Below are 19,844 nucleotides of genomic sequence, written 5' to 3'. Positions count from 1 at the left end.
CCTTCTTTCTCTCACTCCACTCCAGCCATACTAGTCCCCTAGCTGGTGCTGAATAAAGCCGGCACAATCCAGCCTCTGGGACTTTGCCCTTGCTGTTGTTCCCTTTGTTTGGAATGCTCCTCCCTCAGATAGTCACGGCCTCATCCCCTCACCTTTTCCAAGTCCTTGCTACAATGTCACCTTCATGAAGCCTGCCCTGACTACCCTCTTTAAAAATGTCTACCTGAAGCCCCATCATTCCAGGTTGTGCTACTCCCAATATCCATTCCTGAGTAAAGGGATGAGGAGTCTGTTTCCAAGTGGCTGGGTGAGGGACAGAGGTATGAGTGGCACCTTAGGCACATAGAGGCCACATTGGTGCTTTCAATTGTCTGGAGTGTTCAGCCAAGATCAAGGGCAGACAGAGTATGCAGTCCTGTTGGGGGCCTGAGGTGAGCCTCCTATTGCCTACTCTAACCAATCCGCCACCCACAGCTGACTCTTCTCAAAGTTAAGAGGCCTCAGGTCAGACAGACCAGGTGGGGGGCAGGGGAAAGAGACGGGAAGGACGGGGCAGGAAAGGGTCCTTTCCTTTACAGGTGTCCTCAGGTAAACACTTTCATAAGCCCTGCTGACCTAACAATATAGCATGGCAGGGTGTTAAGGAGATGGAGAAGGTAGAAGTGGAACCCAGCTCAAGTAAATTGGACCCCGGTACCTGTTCTCTATGGCCTCACCGGCGCCTCCACTTCTTCCTAAGCAGGGAGGGAAGGAGGAAGAAGGTGGCAATTCCCACATGTTCTCTGCCCAGAAAACAGGCAGCTGGGGTGGGGTGGTGGTGGTGCTGGGGTTAGCTTTTTGGGTTACCATCTGAACCAGACAGCTCCAGGAAGTCCTTTCCTTCCCTGGAACCAGCAGGACATGCCATGTCCGAGTTAATAACTGTTTATTAGGATTCAAGGTTCTGAACAATGTAGGAAGCAGTGGCAAGAGGGATCAGGTAGGGGGATGAGGGAATACCAGGCTTGGCTAGCTGGGCCACTGCCACAAGTCAAATGGGAGCCCTGGGCGGGAAGGGCTCTGGAGAAGGGGGACTTGGGGTCAGCGAATGGTATATCGGACGTAGGGGACCTCGACATCCTCGCCGCTCTCGTCGTTGCAGCACAGCTCAAGCACCAGTGCCCGCACATGGCGGCCCAGCTTTCGCTTCGACACACGGCTTACGATCTCTGTCATCCTGGGGGCAGGGGAGCAGAGTGTCAGGGAGGAAGAAGGGAGAGAGAGGAAGGGCAGGTGGGTGGGTGGGGGCCCAGGAGCTGAAGGGTGGTGAACAGGAGTGGGATAGCTGCAAGCTGAGGCTCTGCCACCCAACTCACGGTTGATCCAACCGTTCCTTGAGCTTGGCAGCTGGCATGAAGAAGGAGTAGAGCATCGACACGCCCTGGGACAGCATGGTGATCTCCAATTTATGCTCTGTCTGGAGGAGGAAAGGGGGGTGGGCGTGTCACAGGGGTGGACAGGTCAGTCACATGCACACTCCGCCTCTATGTGGGGTAAGAGTGAGGGAGGGGCCTCACCTTGAAGTAGTCAAGGAACTGTTTGAGGGTCATCTCCTCGCCATTAGGCTGCAGCCCCTGTACCTCAAAGCGATCCCACAACGTCCATTCTCGGTTATAGTACTGGAGGACAAGAAGCAGACCAGTGTTATGGGGGTGCAGCCCCATCACTCTCCCCCTCCACTTATGCAGACACGCTAAGCAAGATCATTCTTTTGTCCAAAGCTCTCGTGGCTTCCGCCTCACCCTAAGCACTGAAACCTTATGATAGCCATGACCAACAAGGCCCTACATCATTGCAGTCCTCCTCTCTGTTCCTCCCCTCACTCACTGTGCTCTAGCTACTTCTTTCTCAAACATGCCAGGCAGGCACACTGCTACCCTTACAGAGACTGGTCCCTCTGCCTGAAATGCCCTCCTCCCAGAAGCCTGCATGGTCTGTCTCTTCACCTCCTTCAAGACTGGACCCAAACTTTGTCTTTTCAGCAAGGTCTTTTGTGGCCATCTCACATTTAAAATCCCCAAACCAACCCCTCACCACCCGGTACTCTCAAGTCTTCCTTAGCCTGCTCTATTTTGGGGTTGCTCAAGAAATACTTAAGTGATTTAATAAATGAAGCAAGTAAAAGAACTTAGTAGAGTAAGCACCTAATAAATGCTGGTTGCTATTACTGTACAGTGATTAACAATCTCCTATTAAATGTCCCATCTTTTCTGAGGGCTTCCACAGGTAGAATAAGACCAGTGCTTAGCACACAGAAGGTGTTCAAAAAAACAAGGGGCACACAAAAGGAGCAGCTACACACTGACTGAAACCTCACCTGGCAAAAGCCTGTGAAGCAAACTAGAGCCAGCTGTAGAGAGAAACACCCCAACCAGAAGCCCACCTCCCCTGATGCAGACCCTCACCTGGTGACGGGGTGCAGGTAGGGGTTCAGAGAAGGCGAAGAAAGGCAGGGCCAAGTTGAGGAAACCATTCTTATAGGAGTCAAGCCTTCGGTGCCCCTGAACCACCTTGTATAGCTCCAGGCACACAAGGCCAACCACAGCGGCTGTGGTTGTGGCGATGGCTGGGATGATTTTCCCTGCAATCAGCTTGCTCTGTGAGGGCAGGAGAAATCAAGGAAGGTTGTAGTTGAGGAGGAGGATGCGCCCAGTCTACAGAAGGGATGGAATGCAGGGAACTCAAGCCTGGGAGGGGGTGACACATCAAGTCTAGATCCCCTCACCTTGTGCCGGTCTGCAGCGGGAATGTCATAGTTCTCTGCCCGAAGGTTGGATGCAGCCACAATGAAGTCGATATGGAAGTTGGTGTCGTCATCCTTTTATGGGCAGGGAGAGTACAGGAAGATAATGAGATCAGAGGAGGAAGAGGGCTCCTGGCCTTCGGGGACATTGCAATTACCTGCTGGGCTCTCTCAGATCACAAAGGCATGGCTGGGAACACCTATTTGTTCAAGGCCGCATGGAAAGCCTGTGATCCAAGCCCTACAAAGGCCTGGGGCCGCCTCCAGATCCCCAGAGATCTGTCCTGCCCAGCCCATGTGTGCTTAGCCCACCCCCTTGCCTGCCCAGGGTCCCCACCCAGCACCTTCTCAAAGTCGATGGGGTACATCTTGAACCCAGGGAGCTTTTCTGGACTAGGCAGTGTCGCCTTGAGCTCCTCTAGACGGCTGTCATCTGCAGGAAGAGAGAAGACACAACAGCTCCTTAGATCCCAAGCCAGGGTCCGAGAAGAAAACAGAAGCCCAGGTTGGGGCAAAAGGAGTTCACATAGATAAAGGATTTGAAAAGGAAAGCCATCCTGGAAGAGGGGGCAGGGGGAGATTAAAGCAAGGCAACAGAGCATAAACCTGAAAACAGGAAGGGGGAGGCGGGATAGTAAGATCTCTAGAGATACTATGGAACTTAACACGAGGAGAAAGTGGAGATCCAGGTGGGAGAGCTGGAGATCTTGGGGAGAATGTACAGAGAGGTGGGGAGACATGGAGGAAGAGATGGGGAAGGGGGGATGTAGAAGATACACGAAGGGGAAGTTGGGGGGAAATATGCAGACATGGATGTAGAGGAATGATATGGAGGGGGAGAAAGAAGACATGAAAGGGGAGAATAGAGGCATGTAAGAGGTTGAGACAGGCAGGAGATCTTATATACATTTTACAAATACCCCATATACATACAAGAAGAGGGAGTATATGGGTGAAAGTAAATGAAAGAAGTAAAGAGAAGATAGGAAAAAACATACAGAGAGGAACATGTAGGGATATATATTTGGAAAGGAAGATGGGAGAGAACAAGAGACAGAAGACATATGGAGAGTAAGGGGGGAGATGGAAGGAAAATGCAGGGGGAGTAACATAGGTACAGACACATTACCTCTGGAGGGAGACAGATGGAAGGGAAGGGTACCTGGATAAACACATAGACCAAGGGTCAGCAAGCTAAGGCCAAGGGACAAAGGTCATTGGTGGATATCTTATCTCCCCCCCTCCATGAAAAGATCAAGAGGAAACGACACTTTTTCTTTCAAGGTGGATATGCGTGGAACAAGAAAAATAAACAGCTAGCTCTCCTGAGGGCTAGCGAGCGGTAAGGGAGAGGGAGTAAAGGAGAATATGCCCTAACCAACCCTCTTCATTTCAGAAAGGGAGGCTCCAAGGCAGGTGTGGGGGAAGCCTCGGGCTTGGAGTTGCAAAGCAGAGCCAGGGGGGCTAAGGACCGGTGGGGAGGCTGAGCTGGGCAGGGGACAAGTAGGATGGTGACTCCTAGCCAAAAACCCTCACCAACAGAGGCACTGGCGCTCTGCAGCTCCTGGTCAGAGACGTGGATCTTGACGCCAGACTTGGGGGTGAACTCGGGGACCTGAACAGACCGTAAGAAGGTGGCCACAGCAGCTCGGTCCTGAGAGCCTCCCAGTCCGTAGGTCTGGGCAAAGAGGTTAGCGGCAGCCATCACGTAGTCCAGATGCAGGGGCTAGGAGAAGGCAGGGCACAGAAGGGAGAGCATATCAGCCCTCATCTGGGGAGTCTCTGCCTCCTTCTCACCCACCCACTCACTGATCCTAGGAGACCCCAAGGGAGGAGACTTACATTGTTGACATCAAAAGTCAGTGGGTGTGGACATCGTTTGGGTCCAGACCAGAAGGGAGCTCCTGAGCTTGTGAGCTAAGGGAGTAGAGATTTTTGAGAAGGACTTTGAGTGGAGGCCTCTTTAAAATCCTAACTCCTCACCGTGGCCCTGGATGGGCCCTGACCCACTACAGCTTGGCACGCACAGGGTCCTGTAGATGGAAGTTCCAATGCCTGGCTGAAGCAGGGACCTCGTTGAAAAAATGACCAATTCCTGGGCATTTGCTTTGTGCAAGACACACAGGCATTCAATTAACTTTTATGGATTGGCAAACACTGTACAAACTTAGTATTAGTAAATACCAATAAGTCCTCCAAAAATCCCCACGAAGTAGGTACTATTATCTCTACTTCACTGAGGAGGAAACCGAGGTGCAAAGAGGTTATGTGACTTGCCCAAGTGCAAATGGAGCTGGGGTTTGAATCCACACAGATTCCTGCGCTCTCAACTCCAAAACTTCTCCCCCATAATCCCTATAGCCCTGGAAGTCGGTATGACTCAGCCCACAGCACAAGTAAGGGAAACAAAGTCTCCTGCTCAAAGGAAAAGGAATGGAAAAAACAAGCTCCCCATGCCTTGGGGCACCTGCCACAGTTGGACTAATGACTGGGAGGAGCCACGTGATTGGGGTGGGGAAGCCCACAGCAGGTTCTTATTTCAGATTTTGCCAAACAGACCTGGCAAGTGGGCATTACCTGGTCAGGAGGGAAGTTGTGCAGCAGCTGCCGGATGTTGTTAGAGTACTGGGTGTGCCAGTGGTGGCAGGCCCAGGTCACACAGTCGGCCCAGGTCTGTGGCCGCTGCAGCAACAGGCTGCGCTGCAAGGCCTCCAGCACCTCCAAGGGTTGGGTGCCCGCCAGCCGCAGGGTCCGCTCCACAAACTTGGGGTCTCTATCAGGAATTGGAGTGGTCAAAGGGGCAGGATTACATAGCAGCCCTACAGTGGGCTCCAGGGCAACCCCACTTTTTCCTCAGAAAGCTAGTCCTGACCCGCAGTGGTATGAAGCCCAAGCATTCACTAGTTCACGTGAAGTTTCCCTGGTGCTGGGTGTTACTGAGGAAAGCAGACAGGATGCCTTGGCTGGTAGGCAGGGAAAGGAGCAAGGGGGCATTTGGTACATACGTGAGGTATTGGTTGACGTTTTCTGCTGGCTGCTTGAAGAGGCCTTCAAACTCATCCCGAGCCCACTGCAGGCAGAGCAAACGAATTACTTGGGGGCAATGGCTGACAAAGTGGGTTTCCAGAGACATTATAGAAAGACCATCAGTGAATAAATCAAATACGAAGAACACTGCTCTGGGAGAAGGAAAGCCCCCCTCAAACACTGCTCCTAAACTTCCCCACTCCCCCACCCCTAGCACCTCAACTTAGAAACCAATGGTTACAATAGTGAATGTAACCACTTAAAAATTAAAAAAAAAAAAGTATTCCTAAGCTTCCTGTACCTTACTTGATGTTAATCCTCAATAAAAAAAAAAGTCAAGGTTGAGACTTTGTATGTGGAAACACATCCTCCCTTAGCAGAAGCATACTGAAGTATCAGGGAGTGTAGTGTTGTGATGTCCATGACTTACTTCAGCACAAAGAAAAAAACCCCATAAATCTAAGCAGAAAATGTGACAAAACAGGAACTGTTAAATCTAGATAACAAGTGGTATTTGAGTTCACCATACTACTCTTTATACTTGTTTACATGCTGAAAAAATTCTAAGATAAAAGTTAAAAAAAAAAAAAAGAACAAACTATGCTAAAAATCTAGGCTGCTGGATAAGAGGTGAGGGACGAAGGTTTGGAGAAAAAGCACATTTTGTACTTAGGCTTGCGACACCTCAAGGCCAGGGCCCTGGATGCCGAGAGGCAGGGTGCTGACTCCCTTCCCTCACCCCCCAGCTAATCACCTGCAGGGTGTGCTCGATGGCGTTGGGGAAGTTCTTCAGCGTGCAGATGGGGATGGACTTCTCAGGCGGGTCCTGGCTAGAGCTGTACGACTCTGTCAGGAAGGGGATCACCACCTGCACGTTGCCCTTGGTGCCCAATGTGCCCGACTCCAGCAGTGGCTTCCGGTAGTACACACAGCGGCGGTCCATGTACATGCCTGGGGGTGGGAGGGAGGGACATTAGGAGAGGACAGAAAGGCACCCCTGACACACACACCACCATCTGCCCTTGACCTCCTCACCCGCCTCTAAACTTACGGGCATCCACGTTGTCCAGGGCATTGGCCACCCCATCCAGGTTTTGAAAGAAATCGTCGTCATAGATGCGCTCCGTGTCAGGACCCACACGGTTCTGGTGGCTTATCACCCGGATATGCGGATTCATCTGGCGCACAGCCGCAGCAGCGGTATCAGACTTTAACTTCTGGCAAGGGTGAGGGTGGGAATGGGGAAACAGAACTCAGTTATTCGTGCATTCACCAAACCAACCTCAGGAGGCTCCCTGGTTTAGCAGGAAACAGTCCATGACATTGCCACATGGCTGGGGCTGTGATGAATGTGGCAGGGACTCAGTGGAAAGGGAAGCAGTGACCAGACACCGACTGGAGACAACAGGTGACCCATCTGGTCTTTTGCCTACCCAACATCTATTATTCTTTCAGGTAACAGCACCCAGGGTTGGGGTACTCCCCCCCGCAAATAAAACAGGATGTAAGCACACAGATAAGCAGGATGCTCTCAGAGCCCCAAGTCAGGTCCTGTCCCTCCTCTGCTCATAACAATACCCCAGAACCCACCTCCACTGAGGGTCAAAGGAGCTGACCCACTTCCTCTATTTCATCTCCTACTACCCTCCCACTCTGGATCATGGCCTGGGCACTACCCTACTCCCTAATACCTTTCGAGTCTGCAGACCCTTCTTCAACCACAGTGATCAAAACTGCAAACCCATGTTTTGCTATTTCCTTTGCACTGCATTTATCATGAACTATAAACGACGTTGTCCCCCACAGGCAGCTTCCCAGCTAGATCCCTGTATAACCCAGCTCCCATGTGCGTAGAGAACAATGAACCTAGCAGGCGTAAAGCACTCCCCGAGGAAAGGCCTGCTTGGAAGGCTGGCCCTTGGCTGGCATCTGGGAACTTGGATTTGGGGAGGGTTCTCACCATTCCTGATAAGGAGACTCTGTGCGCTTAGACTACCTATGCAAACAACGTGGTTTGTGCCCAACACCTGCTTTCCTTCTGGACGTCTGCAACTTGGGTATGTGCCCAGCAGAGGGTGCCTATGTGACCAGCCCACAGTAAAAACCCTGGGTGCTGAGTCTCTAAAAAGCTCCTCTGGTTGACAACATTTCACATGTTGCAACTGGCTACTGGGGGGGAATTAAGCGTGTTCTGTGCGACTCCACTGGGAAAGGAGACTTCACCCCCAGTGCCCTTTCCCTTTGCTGATGTTACTCTGCATTCTTTGGTGGAAGAATTCATAGCTGTGAATATGACTGACTATATGCTGAGTCCTGTGAGTTCTCTCAGTGAGTCACTGAACTTGGGGGTAGTTTGGAAGACCCCCAACATACTGTCCCAACAGCACTGATAAGAGGTCAAGGGGAAAAAAACAGATGAAAAATTATAGATTCAATGAAGGTTACTCAAATAAATGTTTGTTAAATGAGTGGCAGAGAGAAGAAACTGAAGGAAAGAAAAAGGCGGAAAGGCCTCCTTTCCAGAATGGGAACAAAGAACAGGAGGAACGCTGAGATGAAAAAGCACCCCCCGTCCCCAACTTACCGTAACATCCCAGGGCCGGAACAGAAACTGTCTGTTCAGATTTGACTTCTCAATGGTGTCCATGTCTGTGACTACAACTTCTCCACCCTCTCCACAGCCCAACCCAATCATGGTGAAGTTCTTAAGCAGCTCACAGCCAATGGCTCCAGCACCCACCTAGGAAGCAGCCAAGAGACAGAGCCTGGTTAATGCAGACTAACTTAGAGTCACCCATCACTCCTCACTCCCCCTAAAGACAGTAGGAGCCTGGATGAGGGTCTAGTGCCATATACTTAAGTCTCAGGGCTGTACGAAATAACCAACCAGTCATGTGAGGGAGGCAGCACCAGAGGGGGGTTAACAGAAGGCTGCACTAGGCTTTGCCTCAAGATAGGTAACAGCAAAAGGCATGTGATAGAGGTATAAGAACCAAAAGACCCTCCCTCAGGAGACAGGAGACCCCTGAAGGGATGGCCACAGGCCAGGAGAGGTGAAGGGACGTGTCCAGGGGGGGTCACTCACCAGGAAGTACTTCTGTTTGCCCAGTTTCTCTTGCATGTCTGAGCCAAATACGGCCACCTGCCCATCGTAACGGTTGTGGCGCTGGGGAATGAGAAGGAAGAGGGTCAAAGAGGGGCCTTACCAGAAACGATCCCCCCAGTGTGCCTTCCCCATGAGCCACACTCACATACCGGGAGGCACTTGTCCTCTGTGAGGGCCTCTTTGTCCTCAGGGAGACACTCCAGGGCATCAAAGTACAGCCATTGCATGATGGGCATAAACTTCCCAGAGCAGGCCTGGAAATAGGGAAAGAGAGGGAAAGTGGTCAGTGGTTAATGCGGGCAAAACATAGAATAGCAAGTGATGGAGTCAGGGAGGTGCCTGGCCCATCCCCAACCCTGCCATTCTACACCCATGCTGACCTTCATGACCTCTTGGGCAGCCAGGCCCCCAATGAAGGCATTGATGGGTGCCAGGTCCCCAGCAGCCACATATGCCAGCTTCCGGATGAGGTCCTCATCCAGACTCTCCTGCTGCACTCCTGGCAGGGCTCGAGCATTCACAGCCTGGGCTAAGGCCACCAGCTCTGTGGCATCCTCCTGGTGGGGCAGAATGAACCAAGAATGCACCTATCAGACCACTGTGGGTAAGGGTGGAGAGGCAGAGAGGCATGGTGGGCCTTCAGTGCCAAGGTCACCTGCCCTGGCTCATCCACCCACCTTATTGTGGGGCCGAGGGGGCTGGCCGTGCTGAGCACAGAACTGGTGAAGGGCCTGGAAGCCAATATGCAGCTGAGCAGGGCGGGAAAACTTGGCAAAGTCCGTCATCACAAAGTCAGGCTCTACCAGAGAGGTCAGCAAAGATTTCTGTGGGAGGCAGGACATCAGAACCAGAAGAGGGGAATGGAGAACCTGGAAATTCCCAGAACCACCCCTACAGCCCCTGACCCTCCACACTCACAAAGCTGATCTTCTTAGGTACTTTGACCTGACTGACGATACCGCCACGGATATAGTCAGAGAAGTTGGAGGTGTCACAGATACTAAAGGTGTAAGGACCTATGGGAGATGGGGAAGCTGTCAGGCTGCCTACCCTCCCGAAAAGCCACAACACCCACAAGCTAAGGAAAAATCCACTCATGATCTAGCTCAGACACCAGGAACCATCTCTCCTCCACCCCAGGTCCCACTTGGACATCAGAAACCATCTCCCTTCTGCCCTAGATCCAGCTCTGAGCCCACGAGACCCCGTGTCCCTGACCCCAAGTCTACACTGGAAGACATTCCCTTCTCCCTGTCCAAATCAGCTCAGACACGAGGGGATCCTTTGATCTGCTCTGTTCAAGTACCAGAGACCTTTCCCCCTCGGCATAAATACCAGGGACCTATTCTCCCAGGATCAGCTCCGACACAAGACAGCACCTCTCCCCCATGCCCACCAGCTGTGACTGGACCCCTAGGGTCTGTTTCTGGTTCAACTCAGCCACTCAGACCGTTTCTGGTTCAACTCCTCTTGCTCAGAGCCCAGGGACACACCTCCTATTTTCCAATTCCCCAATGGCCCTAGCTTACCCAGGACTTTGATCTCCATGGGCCGATTTCCGTTGAGTTCAACCATGCCCTGTACTTCTGAAAAGGAGACAAAGTCGCCACTCTCAAACCCGTGCCGGGCCTCGTCCAGGCAGGTAACCACACCAGGGTTGTCCTGGTTAAAGGAAGAATGAGTCTTCAGAGGCACGCTTAGGGTAACAGGAGCAGACAAAGCCTGCTACTGCCCATCTGCCTGCCAGGACCCCTGAGGCTGGTCTCCTCACCTTGGTAATCATAGAAACCATAGCACTGAGTGGCTGTTCCCCATTGGAATCAGTGAGGATCATTTCCTCTCCAAAGTCACAGAAGAGTTGCCTGTAGAGGGGACAACAGGGCTGATGCCTGAGTTCCATGCAGAGGGGGACCCCATATGTCCCTCAAAATGCTGCAAATATTTGCTGAGCAAACTCAGCCCATCCCTACTGGGAATTGGACGGCGTTCTTGTCACATGGGGAGGTGAACACACAGAATCTAAAACCCAGGTAGCTGCCCTGGCCAGTTTGGCTCAGTGGATAGAGCATCATCCTGTGGACCGAAGGGCTGCAGGTTCAATTCCGGTCACGGGCATGTACCTCGGTTGCAGGTTCCTCCCCGGCCCAGGCCCTTAGGGCACATGCAGGAGGCAACCAATCGCTGTGTTTCTCTCTGTCTTTCCCTCTCTCTAAAAATCAATGGGAAAATATCCTTGGGTGAGGAAATAAATATGTAGATAAAACCTGGGTAGCCGAGGGCAGTGAGAGCTTGGGGGTCTTGACCTAGGCCTGGTAGGGGTTGGGGGAAAAGGGTAGGGACACTCACCCAAACAGGCCTCGTGTGTCTGCCACCACCAGCTTGATGCCACGACTGTGACAGAACTCACCCACCAGGAGCTGGTCTTCCAGGGGGGCGTTGGTGAGGACCACCACCTGTGGACAGGCAGAAAGGCAGAGGCTCAAAGGTGGGAGTAATGGAGGAAGGTTGGTGGGAGGGGTACGGGAGGGCTTGGAAGGCTTTGCTGGTTCAGCTCTTTCAGGCAGAGTATCTACCTACTCTGTATCAGACTTAGAGCAGGCGAAAAGGTGAAACTCAAGAGAAATTGAATCCCTAGGAATCCCTAGAACACACCAGGCAAAGTAAAGAGGCAGCTGGGAAGACAGAGTCTGGAGAACATCTGACTCATTCATTTGCCAACACCCACTGCTGCCTGCCTACAACCCTGCCATGCCCCGTGAGATGCAGAAGAGGTAAAACTGTCCCAGCCAAAGTCTGAGCTCACTCCTACCACACCCACTCGCTCCCAATTCTCAAGACAATGCCTACTCAGCCAGGATCCTTGGGATTTTGCTCTCTGCCTGAATGAGTACTCTTCCCCACCAGGGTAAGCTCCTCCCCCTACACCTCAGGGTTCCATGGCAGTGTGTCCTGGCTGCCGGGACACCCTGGGGCAGAGTCTCAGCTCCCAAGGTTCCTCTTTCTGGCTCAAGTTTTTATTTAACAAACAACCAGATGGCCCTTATCAGCCAGCTGCTATTCTAAGTGTTTAGCCCTCACAAAAACTCTGAAGTTGGTTTTACTGCCATTCCTGAGTCTACAAACAGGAAAAAGGCACAGATTAAGTGACCTGCCTGAGGTCATACTAATAGAAGCAGAGATTCACACCAAGGCAGTCTGGCTCCAGTATGCGCTCTGTCCACATGCCCCTGCCCCAAGGCAGGTCTAGGATCTAAAATCCTGCCTGCACCCCCTAGATGCACCGCCAGCATGAAACCTGGCACAAGGCCAGCCCATTAAAAACACTGGACAAATGAACACACCAGAGATGGGCTCTGAGAGAATTGGGCAGGAGGCTGGGCTATGCTGAGGTACCTGAAAGCTACAAAGGAAGTCCTCAACGAGGGGGCCAGTGTAGGCACTGACAGGCACGTAGCTGTTGAGCTCAGCGAGGCGGGGCTGGGAGACCTCAGCCCGGTTTTTACCAATGTCCTCCTCCCGCAGGTAGAACTGCAAAGTAGAGTGGGGGATGAAGTGAAGTGGCTGTGGAGCCTGGGGCCTTGGCAGGGAGGAAAAGGGGTCAGGAAGAGGTACCTGGGAGGAGAGGTCAGACCACTGGGCAGTGCCTTGGTCATGGAGGGTGACAGCCTTGACCCCACCAAGGATGATGTTTTTGGCAATCTCCACACCCAGACCCCGAAGGCCTGATACCAGTACGCTGGATGTCTGCAGCCGTTTCATTGCCTCATGGCCCAACACGTATCTGCCAGGTGAGGGGGGCAAGTAGGGTCAGGGCCTGGCCCTCCTGACCACATCCTCTCAGAGCCCCACCCCCACCTCTCCGTCCAACCTAGGCGCCACTCACAGTTGCCGGGAGTAAAGACCCTCATCTATGTCTGCTTCATTGCCGTTCTTTGCCATTCCCTAGGGATAGAGGGCAAGAACAGGGTCAAGGAAACACGAAGGTGTAGGGTACGGACAGTGATAACAAAATATATTCCCACCACCACCCCCCCACCTGCCAGTTCCAGGAAGAAGACACTCACGTTGGTTGGCACCGAGGTCACTTCAGACAATCGAGAGTGGGCAGGGGAACAGTTAGAACCCGGCTTTGGATCAGGCCCGGACACGCGACGTTTCTTGGACAGCGGCGAGCTGGACATCTGGATGGAAAAAGGAGGGTCAGGTGGACCTGATGAACACGTATGTGTCTGTTGATTAGTGGCGACTATAGGGGAAGGGAAGACTTAAGGGCTAGTATCTCCAGTTTACAGGAGGAGACAGGTACAGAGAGGTGAGGCGACTTGTCCAGGGTCACACAGCTATCAGAGCTAAGATCTGAACCCAGGTGGTCTGGCTTGCAATCCATGCTGCTGACCACCAGGCCACTGGCCTTTCTCCCTAGCCCCGTATGAGGGAGACACCACTCCTAAGGTGAACGGAGTGACAAGAATGTGCTTGTGGTGAAGTCAGAGGAGGGATGGAGATTAGGTCAGCCTGCCACTCCTTATCAGATCACATTTAACCTCTATGACAGCGGTTCTCAACCTTCCTCATGCCGCGACCCTTTAATACAGTTCCTCATGTTGTGGTGACCCCCAATTTCACAGTTACACATTGAACATAATTACAGCATAGTGATTCATCCAAAAACAGTATGTAATTATAAAGTGTTTTCCGATGGTCTTAGGCGACCCCTGTGAAAGGGTCATTCGACCCCCAAAGGGGTCACGACCCACAGGTTGAGAACCGCTGCTCTATGAGCTCAGTTCCCTCACCTGTAAAATCGGGTTGATAATACCACTTACCTACCCCCATGGAGTTGTTGAGAAAGAACACAGACCAGAGAGCCTGGCCCAGAGCAGGTGGGCAAGAACGAGCAGCCATTCTCCTCTCCCTTAACCCTGGCGACAGGGGTGTGGGAGGGAAACACGGCTTGGACATCCATCAGGGTGGCATGATGGCACAGAACCCAGTTCCCAGAGGGGCTAAGGGAGGAGTTTTACAACGTCCACCCCCTCCCCTTCCTCCCAGCGCAGCTCTGGGAGACACCCAGGCCAGTAAGTTGGCAGGGAGAGAAGACAACCCCCCACCCCAGCCTTGTCTTCACAGAGTCCCTTAAGCAGGTTAACAATGGTAAGTGCTTATTAGAGCCCTCCCTGGGCTAATCATCATACTAAGCACTTTATGCACTTTGCTCACAGGGCACCCTCATGCGGGTGGGAATACTCTCAGTAACATTCCCTAACTCCCACTGGAGGGGGAAAAATCACACAGGGATGTGTGGTGACTTGACTGAGGTTCCCACAGAGACTGACCAAGCTGGACCCAGACCAAGATCTGCTATGCCTGAGCCCAGGCTGCCTCCCAGTGTGATCAGGTTGAGCATCTTTGCCAGACAAATGGGAAAACCTGAGGTTATAGGGCAAGTTAACTTGCCAAGTGTCACACACTAGGTGCCAGAGACAGAACAATACAGACAGCTGTGGAAATGAAACCTGGGGGTGGGGCCGGTGACTGGACGCAGACTCGGGAGAATCATTTTCCCTGGCCTCTAAGGCTCCCGAGAGGCCTCTGTTCTACACGGGGCCGTTCTAACACACAGTCACACCGAGTGCCCCCCGCTGCACGTAAAATTCCATCTCGGCACCTGTCACACTCTAGCGCTAAGCAAGATGACAGGAGCTCCCTCCTATCTACCCAGGACTTACTGCCTGTTAGTCGGGAGAGTAAAGGGTTTTGCCTAATCCTAACAATACCCAAGGACCCATGCCCACATCACAAAGAAAACAAAGGCCAATCACCTGCCTAGGGCTTTGTGGGACTGTTTGCCAAATGCTTCCTGAGGGAATAGAATCAGAACCCCGCTCAGGGCCTACGGCCCAGTGCTGAGGGATGAAGGGTGAGAGAGAAGCCAGAAGGCGGGAGACAGGCAGCTATATTACTAGGAATGCTACCAACCAACCAAGGTAGGAAGAGATGTGGTGAATTAGGGAGAAAAGGCAAATCGTATTTTTCCATTTACTGACTCTCTGACCTGGTGATCTTATTTCCTCTGAGCCCCACTTTCTCCAAAAGTGGGGACAAATGGAAATATCCTCAAGGGGCTGCTGGGAAGGTTAAGAAAAATCAAGTTCTGTGGGCAGAACTCAGTGATCTGAGCACATAAGCAAGCTCCGCCCTTGGCACATGCAGTGGCCTGCACTACTTCACTCCTTGCCTTGTCACTGGTTTGCTAGTTTGTGACACACCATCGCCCAGCTCACTAAATCAGAGATGATCAAGGGCCTGAGAGATCTTTAGTTTCTTCAGCTTCTACCTCTGGAGCCCTCACGCTAGCAGCAAGGGCCTGAGCAGGTTTTGGTTCATTGTTCTAGAGTGAATGTCAATTGCAGAGGTTTGAAACAGGCCAGTCTCAAGGCAAGCAGAAGGGGTCTGGGCAGAAACAAACCCCAAGGAGGAGCTAAAGATCTCCCACCCCCAACACAAAACTGATATCCTTTCTCCCTCAACATATGCTCAGACTGCAAACACTATCAACTGTGCAGCAAAGCTGAACTGGGGACTCAAGAGTTTCAGAACTTGCCTGAGGTCTCCATACTGGTGACTTTGAAGCCTGCACATTCTCTACCACTCAAACCAGAGAAGGTCTGAGGTACGAGTCCTGGAGCAGGTCTGAGAGAGGGCAGGCACAGGGTGAGGTTACTAGGATGAACCTAGGGCACAGGATGCTGGGGCCTGTTAAGCCTCCTAGGAGGGATTAACTGACAAGTCCCCAGGAGCATAAAAGAGAGGAGTCAGAAGGCAATTGTCTGAGTCCAGGGAGGCTCAGAGGAAGGGGATGTTAGAAGCCCTGGGGCCAGGTGGGATGGGGCGGGGCAGGTTGGTAAGACTCAGATTTTTGAAAAGGGAGCTTTAGGGAAGGACCACGAAATTACACTGGAGGTCCCCAGAGGCTACAAGAAGGTAGGAGGGAAGCTGCTCGGGTAATGGGTAGGGGATTCTGGGGCCACAAGAGGCTGCAGGAAAATTCTGGGGCCTGGGGGGGAGGGGTATTTTCCATCAGGAGGATGCTGGGGTCCTGAGGTTCTTTTGGGGGGCAGGTGGCAGAGAGAAATCTTTGATAAAACATAAGGACATGCAAAGAAAAAAGATAAGGGCTTTTAGGGGGAAAGGTGTCTTTGACATCTATGCCAGAGTCCCAGGAGGCTAAGAGGGTGGATGCTGAGGCCCAGGGTGGGGCTGGGAAGGGATTTCTACTGGAGCACAAAGGCCTTGTTTAGATCTCATCGATATAGGCTAGGCTAGGGATTGCAACTTCTCTGAGGGGGGGAGAAAGGAGAGCCTAAGCCCAGATAGTTCTGGGCTTAAAAAGTTCAGTCAGCAGATACTGGCTATGTCACCAAGTGGGGTTGGGTTTCTTTGACTGATTATGTGGGATCCTATGGAGGCTTGGAGAGTAGAGGCTGAGAAGGGGGCTTCCTACTCTCCTGGAGAACAACTGGGACTGCTGAGGGAAGGGACATCTGACCATGATGCGGGGTTCCTATGAAACTGAAAATGAAAGCTGAGGGCCTCTGACTGAAGATGGTGTAGACCTCGAAAGGTTCTAAGGGTAGATTCTGAAGCCTGATGGGAGGTTAAGGGATCCGTAAGAGAAGCTGGAATGCTGGTCTGCTTCTGAAGGCAGAGGTTGAGTGGAAAAGGGTGGGGTTTGAGAGGCAAGTCTCTGGTGGAGCGGGCTAGGAGCCAGCAGGGTCTGCAAGGGCAGATGCTGGCATGGGATCTCTGATGGAGGATTATGTGTCTAAGCAGATCCTCTCTGGTGCCTGGTCCCCTGGGAGGCTCTGAGGGAAGATACTGGGGGTTAGGTGTATCTGATGGGGGAGATGCTGAGGCCTGCAAGGGGTTGTCTCTGAAGAGAACACTGGGATCATGAAAAAGGAGGCATTCCTTTATAGTAGAGATGGTTTCTAGGAGCAGGTTCGAGAAATTGAAAGGAATCTCTAAAGACAAATGCTGAAGGGTCGGACCCTCTGAATAGAAGCGCTGGGCTCGGGCCAGGGTCGGGTCGGGTCGGGAGACCTGAGATGTGGAAGAGGGGTCTCAGACATGAAGGCCAGGCCCAAATGGCCGTTCATAGGGTCGAGTCCCCTTGGAAGCTCCGAGGGTAGACTGTGTATGTGTGTGTGGCGGGGTGTCTGACGGAAGATGCTGGAGAAGGAGCTCAGAAATGAAAGCCTACGAACCCTTCCTCCCCAGGGTCTGACCCCTCTTGGAAGCTTGCGAGGGCAAATAATGACGGTCTACGGGTGTATGAAGGGAGATTCTAGAGAAGGTCTTTTAATCCTTGGCTGGTCCCTTATGGGAAATGTCGGCCCCGCCCCAAGATCTGCCCCCCTCCACGGATCCCCAGCATCCCAGTCAGCACAGTCCGCCCCAACGTCGGCCGGGCCCAGCGCCGGCCCGCTCCCCTCCCATGCACCCCGAAACCCCTGCCAAGGCGCTGAGAGCAGCCGTTCGTTACCAATGCCGGTTCCCCGGGTCGCGCCGCCGCCAACTCCTCTAGGAGCCGAAACCGAGCTCGGCCGCCACCCTCCTTCTCCTCCTTCCCGCTGTCTGGGCCGCTAAGAGTCGCTGCCGCCTGCGCCGCCTTCTCCTCCCCCGGCTGTAGTGGCTGTGCTCGTCCCTGCCACCTCCTTTAACTCAGCAGCCGACACAAGATGGCGGCCGTTGAGCGCGAGGCCGGAACAAAACCTTCGGCCCCACCCCCAGGGACCCGGATGCAAGTAGACCGCGCCCATTTTGGTCCCTGCCGGTCTGTGACTCGTTCAAAGAGGACTAGCTCCACCTGGTGGCCACTATGGCACTAGCTAGGAAAGCAGGTAGGAAAACAGGTAAAACAGACCACGCCCCATTGAACCTGAATAATGAATATATTGCCGTTGCCATGGAAACCAAGAAAGGGCATCAAACACACACTTCCTGGTCATGAATTATGCATGAGGCCGGGTGGTTGGTTGACTAACACCCGGCAACCAGAAAGTCAATGTCAAAACATGAAGCCACGCCTCGCTGCTTATGAATAATGAATGAATTTGCAGCAGCCCGGAAGCCAAGGAGACCGAGGCCACATCTTTCATGAATAATGCACTAATCCCGGTGGGATGGAACAAAAGGGGCAGGTCCGCCCTACTGCTTCATCTAACACCCCGAAAGCAGGGAAATAGGGCTACTACAGGGAAAACACCCCCCCCACACACACACACCCCCTCCGCCCCGCCCCCGCCCTCGCTCATGAATAATGAATAACGATGCTGCAGCAGCTTAACCTGGAAACTCAGGGAGGTCAAGAAAGGTCACACACACTTATCATGAATTATGCATGAGGCTGGATGGACAGCCCTGCCCAGCAAGTAGAGATTAGGATACTCCAGCATGGCAATAAGACCACCCCTTCTTGTTCATGAATAATTAAAGACCAAGGATAGGAGCCACAGGGGAAACCCAGGAGAAATGTATTTGCCTCCTCCCCACCCCTGATTAACTGCACATGAACCAGGGCTGCCTTGGTCCAATCAAATCCAGGCTCATAATGCTTTTGACAGGTGCCTCAGTTTCCACAGCTGTAAAATGGGGATAGTACTCACCTCATAAAGGCAATGTGCATTATCAAAATCAGAGAATATGAATTACGGAATGAGTTCAGGGCAGTGCTGGCACAGGATGCTTAAATTACTATATAATATATAAAAATGTAAATATTATATATTAATACAAAGGTTATGTCCCTCCCAGAAGGACACTGGAATGCTAAGGCCATCAATGTCCATTAAATAGGTAGGGCAGACTACCAAATCACCAGATAAACCCTGGGCACACAATAAGCGCCCAACACTGTTGAATAACAGCAGATCCCATTCATAGATATGGTGGCTCCTGCGGTGTTTCCTTTCCATGCATTGTACCACTGATCAGGAAATTGGTTCCTTCTTGTCTTCAGGTCTCAGCTCAAAGGTAACCTCCTTAGAGTTCTTAAACCCTCACAAAAATCATCCCTACCCACTAATGACTAGCCGTGTGACCTGGGGCCAGACAGTTCACTGATCTGGGCCACTGTTTCCCCACCCATAGAATGAGAACAGTGACTTACCTTGTCACGGAGATTCAATGAGTAAACATGTAGAAAAGGCTTGGAACGGTGCCTGGCACAGAGTGCTAAATGACTGACATTAGTAGTAGTACCATTAAATTGGGGAGGGGGGGGTCGATTATAGCATTTGATTAAAATTACAGACTGGAACTAGACTGGTTAGGTTTGAATGCTGGCTCAGCCACTCACTGACTGTAACTGTAGGCAGATTACTTACCCTTCTGGTGTCCCAGTTTCTTCATCTATTAAATAGGATAATAATAAGCTACCTCCTAGGACTGTTGTGGGGATTAATGGGCTAATAAAGTGCTAAATGCATGTAAACTAATCTGATCATCATGTTGCCTATACCTATTTTTCAGGCTCACAGAAAGATTTGCCAAAGATCACACAGCTGGCAAGGATCAATGGGATTGGAGTGTGGAGCCTTTGTTGATAATCTGGGATCAGTGGGTTTATAAAGACAAGAACCATGTATGAGGGAGGCCTCCTCCGTTCCCTAGAGGAAAGGTTTAAATCCTGGCGACTCTAAGGGAAAGCTAACAGTGGATCATGTAGATGAAGCCTTGTAAGCCACGCCCCTCATGAATTATGCACAACGCCCCTAGAAAAGCTACAGAAAACTCGGGGTGGGGGGGGGGGCTACTCACCTTTACGATTTATCAATGAGTTCTAGTTTGCCAGAAAGACTGAAGAACGCCCCTTCAGCATGCTCATCCAACCCTCTTGAATAATTCACAAGTCATACTTCCAGCGCA

The 19,844-nt window shown here is 52.1% G+C and overlaps 1 protein-coding gene across 5 annotated transcripts; it reads right to left on the bottom strand.

The window, feature by feature from the left end:
- Positions 1 to 908: 908 nt before the first annotated feature.
- On the bottom strand, positions 909 to 19,844 carry UBA1 (ubiquitin like modifier activating enzyme 1). Of its 5 annotated transcripts, none has more exons than XM_036303923.1 (27): positions 19,737 to 19,844; positions 12,980 to 13,096; positions 12,799 to 12,857; positions 12,528 to 12,696; positions 12,309 to 12,443; positions 11,262 to 11,368; positions 10,687 to 10,777; positions 10,445 to 10,577; positions 9,834 to 9,931; positions 9,593 to 9,739; positions 9,296 to 9,472; positions 9,065 to 9,169; positions 8,895 to 8,975; positions 8,394 to 8,549; positions 6,861 to 7,026; positions 6,564 to 6,760; positions 5,788 to 5,852; positions 5,360 to 5,555; positions 4,625 to 4,699; positions 4,319 to 4,508; positions 3,912 to 3,944; positions 3,127 to 3,215; positions 2,765 to 2,857; positions 2,445 to 2,636; positions 1,557 to 1,658; positions 1,356 to 1,456; positions 1,081 to 1,216 (listed from the first exon to the last, which is right to left on the bottom strand). In XM_036303923.1, the coding sequence occupies exons 2-27, from the start codon at positions 13,094 to 13,096 to the stop codon at positions 1,081 to 1,083; spliced, it is 3,210 nt and encodes a 1,069-aa protein (XP_036159816.1). In that variant the 5' UTR covers positions 19,737 to 19,844. The 5 variants fall into 5 exon arrangements, with proteins under 5 accessions (XP_036159818.1, XP_036159817.1, XP_036159815.1 ...); XM_036303921.1 differs by lacking the exon at positions 19,737 to 19,844 and adding an exon at positions 17,461 to 17,677; XM_036303925.1 differs by lacking the exons at positions 12,309 to 12,443; positions 19,737 to 19,844 and adding an exon at positions 17,461 to 17,677 and having other exon boundaries at positions 909 to 1,216.

The sequence above is a fragment of the Myotis myotis genome, unplaced genomic scaffold (assembly GCF_014108235.1).
Source record: "Myotis myotis isolate mMyoMyo1 unplaced genomic scaffold, mMyoMyo1.p scaffold_m19_p_4, whole genome shotgun sequence".
Classification (NCBI taxonomy): Eukaryota; Metazoa; Chordata; class Mammalia; order Chiroptera; family Vespertilionidae; genus Myotis; species Myotis myotis.
This window is presented reverse-complemented; position numbering and strand designations above follow the sequence as displayed.

Excerpts from the sequence above, each read along its gene's own strand:
- UBA1 (XM_036303923.1), bottom strand. The coding sequence starts at position 13,096 with ATGTCCAGCTCGCCGCTGTCCAAGAAACGTCGCGTGTCCGGGCCTGAT. Across the intron at positions 8,976-9,064 it reads CAGAGGACAAGTGCCTCCCG|CGCCACAACCGTTACGATGG; the intron begins GTATGTGAGTGT and ends CTCATTCCCCAG. Across the intron at positions 1,217-1,355 it reads AAGGAACGGTTGGATCAACC|GATGACAGAGATCGTAAGCC; the intron begins GTGAGTTGGGTG and ends CCCTGCCCCCAG.